At 46.6% G+C, this 10,493-nt stretch overlaps 1 protein-coding gene across 5 annotated transcripts in view; it reads left to right on the forward strand.

Moving 5' to 3' along the window:
- The window catches only part of PNPLA7 (patatin like domain 7, lysophospholipase), a 93,580-nt gene extending 85,517 nt beyond the window's left edge, over positions 1-8,063 (forward strand). For 2 of the 5 annotated variants that reach the window (XM_077306851.1, XM_077306852.1), the window contains exons 32-35: positions 698-808; positions 1,461-1,545; positions 2,018-2,121; positions 2,964-8,063. In XM_077306851.1, the coding sequence (XP_077162966.1) occupies positions 698-808; positions 1,461-1,545; positions 2,018-2,121; positions 2,964-3,044 (381 nt within the window). In that variant the 3' untranslated portion in view covers positions 3,045-8,063. Of the gene's footprint in view, positions 1-697; positions 809-1,460; positions 1,546-2,017; positions 2,141-2,960 lie in introns of all 5 variants that reach the window. The other 3 variants (XM_077306849.1, XM_077306850.1, XM_077306853.1) reach the window with 2 other exon arrangements.
- The last annotated feature ends 2,430 nt before the right edge of the window (positions 8,064-10,493 follow it).

Consider the following 10,493-nt stretch of genomic DNA (forward strand, 5'->3'; position numbering starts at 1 on the left):
GTCCTACTTCCAGGGGAATCGCTCAAGGTGCTGAAATGCTGTCTATTTCACCCTGTCACCTGCTCAGCCAGAAGAAAAGCTCCCTGGCCGTTATTTGTCGCCTGGATCTCTCATTTTATGCTTTCTAAAGTGCTATGTAGACTGAAGGCTCTATGTAAATCATGTCTTGGTTCAAAGTGTCTGCTTACATAGTGTTACTAGACTGGGCTCCCCAGAAATAGAAAATTGTTGCTAAAAGGGTGGAAACAGCATATCGTGGATTGTGCGGCAAAATGCACTTTGTAATAATGGGAGCCAAGCTCCTGCCTTTATTGTACATATTAACACAAGTTTGCAGATGCAAAGGCATATTTGACAGTATGGGGACGGTGTCCTGGAGACATTTGAGAAGACAGAGAGATGGCTGAATAAGTTTTTAGTGCTCTTCTCTCCCACACATTTCAGAGACAGGATAAATTATGCTAAATAAGGGTGCCCATGTACAGTTTTCCAAGTGACCTGTTTCATGCTGATTTCAAAACTGGGATAGTCCTAGCACAGAAATCTTATTTGTGCATGTGAATTCCATGCAACTCCAGTTGAGGAGGATCAACATTCCTATAACTGGGGAGGGGGAAATGCATGTCTGCCTGGTGACCTAGCCATGACACATGATCCCAACTCAGCTGTAGTGACCGACAATTCATTGTCATTCCAGGAAGTGGGTTATCAGCATGGAAAGACAGTCTTTAACGTCTGGTGCAGAAGTGGTGTTCTGGACAAAATGCTGAAGGACAGGCAGGAGCTCTGTCAAACCAAGCCCACAGCTGTAAGTATCCCGGCGAGGGCAGCAGGAGAAGGCTCTCTGCTGCTTTTTTACAGACTCCCAGGTGAGATAAATTTGCAAAAATGGGAGACAGTAGCAGCATCTTGGGTTTTGCTCCAATGGTCTTGTCTGCTAGTGGTGGCATCTTGGCTAATACAGACCTCCTGTGATCCTCTTCTCCCTACCCTCTGGATTTCTTCTCCTGTTGCTTTTGTATAATCCTCGGCAGCTCAGTTGCTGCTGGCACCCCAATCTGGGAAGATCACTCTCCCCCTCCAATATTTTGCTTCTGGAATCTGGACCTTAAGGTCCCCTACCTTCATTTGCTGGTAGAATTATCAACAAACTGATGCTGGGGCAAGGTGGAGTGAAGAGCAGCAAGAAAAGTGAGCTTCCAGAAACCCTAACAATAGCTCAATCTGGGCCAGAACAGCAAGTTATCCAGATGAGTCTGACTATGGTTGAAGCTGTGACTATAGGCCTAAATAATAATTGAATATTCTTCTAAAGAAAAGTGTTTAAAATTGGGGCATGTTCCACTGAGGGTTGCATTCTCCAGCATGGGGTTGAGTTCTTGTGCTGAGGAGGGGGGGGGGGATGCATCTGTTTGAAGCAGCCTTGCAGTAACCACAAATGTCTTCGTCTTCCCATCCAGATTGTGTCCTGTCCTACAACCTCCTTCACAGATCTGGCAGAAATAGTATCTAGAATTGAGCCGGTCAAGGCTGCAGTGGTGGATGGTGAGTTTGCCTGCTCTGATGCAAGTGGCTAAAACTCTCGTGATCCATTTTGGTATAGTTGGGTTGGAGATTTTTTTGGGGGGGGGGGCAGAGGAGGAAATGTGGCAGAGAGGAAACTTTTGGTGCCTGAAAAGGTGGAAACTTCAATAATTTAACAGTGTCCATCTTCATAAATTTCTAAGGGAGTGTTTAGAATTTGGGCTTTATTGTCAACTCTCCACAGTCCATTTGTGTGGAGTTTTTATTGTTGTGAACCACACTGAGATCCAGTCATGGCTGAAACATGGGGGTATAACTAAAACCAAGTTCCCCAGTCTTCATTGACCCCTGCCAAGGTCACGAGGAACTCTTCATAAGCGTACAATGCCATTCTGAGCAACTAGTCATAAGATGGATTCTAGGCTTTGTTAGACACTGCTGGCTTCCTTCATGTTGTTGCTGGTTTGAAACAGTTTCTCCCTCTTCCATCCAGATGAGTCTGACTATCAGACGGAGTATGAAGAGGAAGTTCTCGGCAGCCACAAAGATGACTATGTCAACTTCCTGAGCAATCAGACCGAAGAGGACTCCGACTCCGTAAGATAGCAGCCAGCAGGTGTGGGAGGGGCTAGGTGACAGCCACAGCTCAGCTCCTCAGAAGAAGCTTGATGCCTGATGGTCTTGCTGAGAGCCATGTCTGGATTCTCGGTTACAAGGCGAAAGTGTTCTGCATGCTCTCGCATCACTCTCAGTTTCAGCACTTCCCAGAGTGAACTTGGGAAAAGGGCTCTGGGGCCAAGTCCTGAAGGACTGATGTCCAAACGAAATACGTTTTCTGTGCTTTCTACCTGTGAAGCTAGTGGGATCTCCACAAGGTGGCAGAGGATGGACCTAGTCAGGTGTCCTCTGGTCTAAGTGGGTGGTAAAAAAATAGACATAAGACCATATTTACCCAGTTTTCAGAACAGAGAAGCCACTGAGCTGTTTCCAGCAGAGCAGGACAGAGAAACACACAACATTGTCTTGGGGGTTCTGAGAGTTCACCCAGCACCGCTCAAATGCCTTCAAGCCCTGAGTTTCATGGCCTTAAGCCTCAGAAATCTGTATGTTTTCTTAGATGCCAATGGGAGAGTTCTGGTGGCTGGATTTTGCACAGTCCAAGCACAGAAGAACAGGGGACAACAGAATTGTATCTGTCCTGTTTCCTCTTTGCATTAGTTGACATGGACAGTGCCTCCAGTGCCTTTGCAGAGTACAGAATGGCAGGTTACTGCTCCAGGGAGCTTACCCTTTGGTTTGAGGCAAAGAAAGAGGCATTACACATTATCGTCATGGAGCCTAGATCATGAGCAGAACAAGGCATTGGAAAGTTTGCTTACAGCCCAAATCCACCCCCCAGCCCGACTGAACAAATCCTCTTGCTCTCTTGCCCCCAGCAGGAACAAGAAGTCCGACTACGGAAGCGCGTCAGTGTCACCAGCCAGGACAGCCAGGCGAGCAGCGTGTCAGAGCTGAGCTAATCTGCCGTGGGATTGCTGAGCAGCCGAGGCTCCATACCGCGCTATCTGCTCGCCATTACAAACGTGCCTGGTTGAGAGATGGCTGTGTCGTTTCCTTTCTTGCCCAAGGGCTGATGCTCAGCTCCCACCCCCCAAACTCTGCCTCCCTCTTGGGGGCATATTTACATAAACTTCCAGTGTGGACTGGGGAGAGCCCTGGCCCACAGGAATTCTGGGGCAGTGATGCTTCAAATGGGGTGGGAGGGGGCTGTAAGGGTGGATTTTATGGCTATCATTTTGTTCCATGAACAAGAGAGCGGCAGGAGGAGGCGGCTGGCTGTGTCTGCAGCCTAACCGGCTCCTCTCTCTCTGAAGGGGGCCCCGCCTTCAGCACTCCTAAGCTGACATCTTGTTTAGTTCTCACGCTGGCATCTGCAACAGAGAATGTCAGCAATTAGCCCAACTGGTAACGTGTAAATGAATCAGGATGTTCCTTGCTTGCTTCCGACACAGCGCAATAACGAAACCATCTGTTGGGAGTCATCTCCGTCAGCAGCTGCAGCTACCTCCCCTGGGATCAGTTGGAAGTGCCATCACTGGGAATCACTTCCCGCTCTCTGCTGCAGGTCAGCAAAGAGCAGCCCAGCTCCTTTGTGCCTTTCCAAAAGTGCCTGACAGTTGCATGTCCGATGCATATCTCATTCCTGCTTAGGCTAACGCTCGAAAAATGCCTTACAACTGATTCCACCTCTGTTCATAACTTTAAAAATTAAAAAAGAGAGAAAAGAATCAGCAACCAAACCACTTTGTGCCGTTAACAAAACCTGTCTGCGTTTCCCCAACCCTACCGTCACCTCTGCTGGTTCCTGGGGCAGTGAACCGTGCTGTGCAGGGAGAAGGTAGAGGGAATTGGATTGCACATTTTATTTTGGGTACTAATACCTCACATTCTCATTCTTAAAGAAAAGTTTTCACAATGGCTTGCAAATTTTAAAATCATGATGTGGTTTGTAGAAACAGCAACTTAAAAATCAAGCTGTGCAAACTTCTGTCCAAAAAGACCATCAAGACTCGTGGCATTTAAAAGTTTTTTGGAAAAGCATCAGTCCCTTAAGCAGAGCCAGATATTTGTATTACTAAGTGCATGCAAACAAAAGCTAGATTTCCAGGTATGCCTGTATTGCAGATGAGGGCCCAGGCAGAGAAGAGAGATAGTGGAAATTCACAATAGAGACATGATTTGGACTTTGTGGGTCAGTCTCTCCACCAGCATCCCACACTAGGTGCGTGTCCACTTTAACAGCACAGAGAACTCCCACTTAGGTCAGTCAAGAAGTGAGAGAACGGTTTGCTTCTTTCCTGGCATAAAGAACAGCTGTTTTTTGTGAGGGGTTTTGCTGACTCTTAATGTTCCTTTGTTGTCAGAGAATCTGCTGTTCAAGAAGATGAGCAGGACAGAGTAGCAAACAGTTCTCTCCCACAGCTTGATGAAACTGGACACGGAATGTCAAAATCGTTCTGCTGGCAGCCAAGGAACACCGTGGTGTGTTTCATAGAGAAAACGATGTAAGCAGCATGTAGGCATCGGGTTCCTGGAGATGCAATTCAAATGTGGCATTTCTGCCGTCTTTCAAATAAGCAAATGGATGAGTTGAGACAAGCCCCACGCTTGTCTCTAACTGTGGATTTTGTTCATGCTCCGGGTCTGATTTGTCATAATTGGAAAAGGAAAGTTCTTCAAAAGCTGAAAGTGATGGGGGTAGGGTGGAGGAGGAAACGCTTGCAGAGCCACTGAAACAGACCCAACCAAAAATCACTTTTGCAGTTTGAGTAGCCGTTGACAAGGTCTTCTCTCTGGGTTCCAGAAGAGGCTGAGTTGTACAAATGGAGACCCCACTAATTCTGCCTCAGATCTTGATGTCCTGTGCTAAATGAGAACTGTGTTCAATGAGAATTTTTGCCCACCTGGAGTCCCTGGCTAACACCTCACCTGGGCAGCTTCTGTAGTGCGTCTGCCAACAATTACAAAACTTTCAATCGGCCTTGATTTTAACCACAAAAGAAGAAGGGGGGAATATTATTGGGTTCAGGAAATGGGAACAGCCCACAGTGCAATTGGTTGCAGGTCTAAGGGGATAATAGAGAAAATACATGTAGTTTGATTCATTTGTGCTTGATAAAAAAGGCTCCAGGTTGTGACCTGTGTCTCCATAGAGAGGGAGGCATCGAGGATCGCACACTGGTTTCTGGTGGAATGAGCTACTGCTAGTCACACTACGTCCAAGTTGGGCAAGCATGCTTCCTCGCTTGGTCCCTTCTTACCCAACCACAGGACCTCAGTCTTTGAAGGTTTGAGCTTCAGACGACTCTACTTGAGCCACTTCATCACTGCTTCCAAACATCTGGCTAAGGACTCTGGGGAAGAGTCAGGGTGGTCATCCATCAGGAGGAAGAGCTGGGTGTCATGCGCCTATTGGTGGCAACCCAACTTTTCCCCCCTGCCCCCCCCCAAGCGCAGGCTAATTATACTGATTATGGTGCCACCTCAGTGCTTTTGCTTATTTGCTGAAATTTGGGGTAAGCAGCAGAAGGGTGAAGTAGCGTTGTATGGGGGTGGGAAGTCAATGGAGACCTTAGGTACAGGAACCAGAGGTGCCTTGGCTTACACTGCGATCGTGAGATGGCTGGCCGCAGGCAGAGTTTGGGAGGACTGGGTACTGTGTGTAGATTTTCCCGGTTCAGCATGAAGGTCAGCCAAAGTTTGAGCCAAGAAAATTCTAGCCACTGAATTCTGCTCTTTGTCAGCTGTCAGCCACCTCCTGTTTCCTTTGTCTTCCAAGACCTCACCCAAATTCGTCAAGTGTATTCAAGCATTAAAAAAGGTCTAGAAACAGCCAATTACTAAAAACTGAATGAAGGCATATTTTTTGTGTGTGATAACAGAAGTGGCAGTTTTCAGGATACTGGATTTTCAAAACCAATTCACAGGCTGCTCAATTTCACAAATAGACTCCAGTTTGTTTTTAATTTCCGAGGCAAACATGGTAACATTGCCCCCACCCTTTTACCTTCACAATAGCCCTGTGAAATACTGTATATACTCGCATATAAGCCGATTTTTTCGGCCCTTTTTTTAAGCCCCCTCGGCTTACATGCCGGTATTAAAAAAAACAACAACAGCTTCCAGACAAGACTGGAGGGTGGGGGTAGGAGACAAGTATAGTTGCCTGAACAAGCAGAGGCAGGAACAGCAGTGATGCAGCAAGCCTGGGAGGGAAAGAGCAGTCTCTGCCTCCCCCCGTGTAGCAGGAAGCTCTGCAGGAAGCTCTGAAGCCTCTGTCTCAGAGGGAGAGCAGAGAGCAGAAGGAAGAAAAGCCCCCGGAGGAAGGAATAAAGGCAAGAGGGGTCAGAGGGAAAGAGGAAGGAGGAGAAGAGTGGGAAGAAAAGGGGGAAAATCCTGCCCAAAACAGGGGAGAGGACACCACCCTCGGCTTATAAAACACCACCCTCGGCTTATATGCGAGTCAATAAGTTTTTCCAGCACTTTATAGTGTAATTAGGTGCCTCGGCTTATATGCGAGTATATATGGTAGGTTAGATAGAGAGTGACTGGCCCCAAATCACCCAGTGTTTGCCAACCTCCTTATGGAAATCACAAAGAATTCCAAACAAGGGCTGAATAAAGTACAATAAATGTAAATAGTAAGCCAGTGAAAAAAGATGATCGTCTGTTTTTCTTTTAATTTATTTTTAGTCTTTTACCAAAGCACTGTTTGATACAACCGCTTTCACAATATTTTCCTCAGTGGCAAATATATCACAAGAAGTCTAATAGACCTTGGAGTAAATTTTCAAACAGTGAACACAAATTCCTCAAAGGTGCTATCATAGAAAATATCTACAAACCATGAGTTGAATAGGCAAAAAGCCTAAGCAAAGGGTCAGTTTTTTTGCCGTTCTGAAAGCAGGTCCCCCTTGGGAACAGAATTTTGGTTTGGAAGTATTTTCTACGATACCACTTTTGAGAAGTTTGTGATGTCTTGACCACTGAGGAAAATATTTTGAAATTGGTTGTTACTGAACAGCACTTTGGTGAAGACCACCAATCAGAAGAAAAAAAACAACCCTCTCTCTTCAACCCCTGTTCAGGATTCTTTGTGATTTCTGTATTTATACTGAAAAAGCTGCTTGATTGTCATTGCTTTACCTCCTGGTAGAGCCTGGGGGTCTCTCAGGATTACACCTGGTTTCCAAGCTACCGGTTTCAGTTCCTGTTGAGAAAATGGCTACTTGGGAGGGTGGGCTCTGGCATCCTCCCCATCCTTCCCTGGCCAGGCTCTACCCCTTGTTCTCTCAAACCAGTGTGGGCCACTGGACACTGCAGTGGGACCCCAAACCCTGGCTCTCTTATCTACTATATGAAATGGTTCCTTATTGCCTGACTTCAGACAATCTCATCAAACTTTTCATAATGCTACTTTTGTGATCTGCCAATATATAAATAGTATTGAAAGCTGATGTAATGCAATGGCTAACGGTGCAATTCTAAGCCGCACTATACCCATTGCCTTAATTAATTTGGGAGGCTGTAGCACTGCTTGGTATTGTACTCTCAAGAGAATGAGCTATCATTTTGGAGATCCCGTGTTTAAAGGTCACCTCTGTCACAAATTCAAATAGCGGCCTGAGCTGTTCTCTCTCTTTTTTGCCCTCCATCTCCCCTATTGGCAATCAGGGATAAGTAATAATGGCCTACCTTATCAGGCTGCTGTAAGGATTACAAGAAGATAATTTGCACAGTGCTTTGAACATGGACAGTGGGCAGAAATGCTGAATAGTGTTAGAAAAATAATAATGCAGATAGCCAATCTTTTTAACTTCCACCAGTTTCTCCTGTTGCTAGATGCGTCCACTTTCATATGTAATATTCCTTGTTTTATATTCCCCTGGTTGGGCTGGTGGGATTTTTTGTTGTTGTTGACGTTGTGAACTCAATTTTTCCCCCTGCTATTGCTGTAATTAAACCTAAAATTATTTCTACGTAGCCATGTCTTAATACCTCCTGGAGGACATCCATCAAAAGAACTCCAGTGTCTAATGCCTATTACCATTTTAATTTCATTGGGGGGTTTATTAATGATGCTTGTAATCAAAGCGAGTTTGGCAAATGCTAAGCACCTAAGCAGGTCATCTCCCTCCAAGCAAACAAAGCCCAGCCTCAGCTGCTGCATCAAAGCTGAGCTGCTGCAAGTTAAAAGGAGCAAAGATGACTCGCTAAACCTCAGCTGCTAACCAGCTTGGCACAGACAACCCTGCCTTCAGACACCCATCTAATTTTCCCCATGAGGCTTTAACTTTTCTCCAGCTAATTAGTTCTATACACTGATGTATCATTCACAGCAAACCAACAAGATCTGCTGCTACTAGAACAACCCTGGGGGGGGGGTATTCTGTGGCACTCAGGCTGCCTCTTCCCTGGCACTATGGAGATACCCAGGCTTTTGTGGACAACTGCCGCTTGTTGTTCCATCCCAATCAGCAACTGAACTGTAGGACATCTTTCTGTTCTAACCCTGATTTGCATGGAAACAGTGGTTTGCCATAACTCTGGGACAGTGGAATGATCTGGCGGTGCCTGAGGATTCCCCAGACTAGGACGTGGGATGGCAAAACGTGGTTTGCTATTATGATTAAATCTGAGTACTTCCTTCTGCTCCGAAGAGACTCTTGTGTTCTAGCGCACACACTCCCCGCAGCTAAATCTTGGAGCCTCCTCACTGCAGTAGCTTTTCTGCGCCTCTGAATTACAAACTTCAAACATGAATGTGAGGACTAAATTGGAAGGAGTGGGAGATTGAGAACTTGGACGGTCAACTGAAGGCAGACACAGAGCGACCATCCCAGTGTGATTCCTTGTTCGGCAACTAATTTGTCTAATGGAGCTAGAGCCTGGAGGGCCAGTGATGGCTTGGCTTGGTTTGGTTCCGTTCCACCACCCACGCAAGCGGAGAGGTAGCCAAAAGGTTCTTCTGCCTTGTTGGGATAGCCTCTGGCAGAGGTGTTTGCTCAATCCACTTTAGCACCTCATTCTCCTCGTCTCGTGTCTTGGCTCCATGTGAGAGAGGCAAGCATAGAGTCACCTCTCTCTCTCTCTGCCATAACCTCTTCTGCAGCTCATACAAGAGGAAGAGTATTAAAAATGCCCTTTGCAGTTAAGATTGGGGGGGGGGGGGCTGTGTGCCTCAGAAGTCAGGCCCAGGCCTAAATCAGAAGATGTGGTGGGGAGGGGGACTGAATTGGTCACTTGCTGTTTACCAGATATATATGTATATATATAAACCCTCAAAGGTAAATATTAATCAGGCCAGTTTGAGCTGTAAGGCCAAACAAAGCTGCCTGAGAAAGGCAGTGTGGTATGGTGATTCCCAACTGTCAGGTTAGGGCTGTTTATTATGTATTCCTTGAAAGCACATCCCACCATACCTCCTCATGTGGAGGAAGTCACCAGATCCATTGCTGGCAGGGACTCATGGGAATTGTAGTCCATGAACATCTGGAGGACCACAGGTTGACTACCCCTGGTCTAGACAACGGTCAAGTAGGAAGGCAACTGGGTAACGAGTTTTAAAGATTTATTTGCCAGACAAATTAAAGGTAAAGTATCCCCTGCGCAAGCACTGAGTCATATCTGACCCTTGGGGTGACGCCCTCCAGCGTTTTCATGGTTTGCCAGTGCCTTCCCCAGTCATTACCGTTTACCCCCCAGCAAGCTGGGTACTCATTTTACCGACCTCGGAAGGATGGAAGGCTGAGTCAACCTTGAGCCGGCTGCTGGGATTGAACTCCCAGCCTCATGGGCAGACAGCCTCAGACAGCACTTCGCTGCCTTACCACCCTGCGCCACAAGAGGCTCTGCCAGACAAATTAGTTGAGCACAAACAAGTCTGAAAGCGCCCACTGCCAACTAGATAAATTTCAGTGTCTGACATCTGCACAAGCTTTGGTTTCTGCTGTAGTCCGAGAAAGAATGGCTAACCAAGATGTCTGTTCACCGGTTTCCTTTAGATAAGCTGTTTTAAGTATGAGTCCTTGCTTCTGCTTTTTGCAAAGTGAGCACAGGTTATATGGGGGCCAAATACGGCTGCCCTAATGTTCAGATATGCATTCATATCTCACTCAGACTCTAGGCAGGTAAGCAGCTAAACAAGGGCCCAAGAAGGGCCAGTTTGGTGTAGTGGTAAAGAGCAGTAGCCTCTAATCTGGAAAACTGGGTTTTTCCCTCACTCCTCCTCATGCAACTAGCTGGGTGACCTTGGGCCTGTCTCAGTTCACTCGGCTCTCTCATCCTTACTGACCTCATCTGATGCCCCCCCCCCCCCCTGTGTTCATTGAGATCTGTGTCCCTCTTTGCGTTCGTATATTTGTTCAGGTTTTTATTGTTGGAGTCTGACACGTATATTGTATGAACGG

The sequence above is a fragment of the Paroedura picta genome, chromosome 12 (assembly GCF_049243985.1).
Source record: "Paroedura picta isolate Pp20150507F chromosome 12, Ppicta_v3.0, whole genome shotgun sequence".
NCBI classification, from domain to species: Eukaryota; Metazoa; Chordata; class Lepidosauria; order Squamata; family Gekkonidae; genus Paroedura; species Paroedura picta.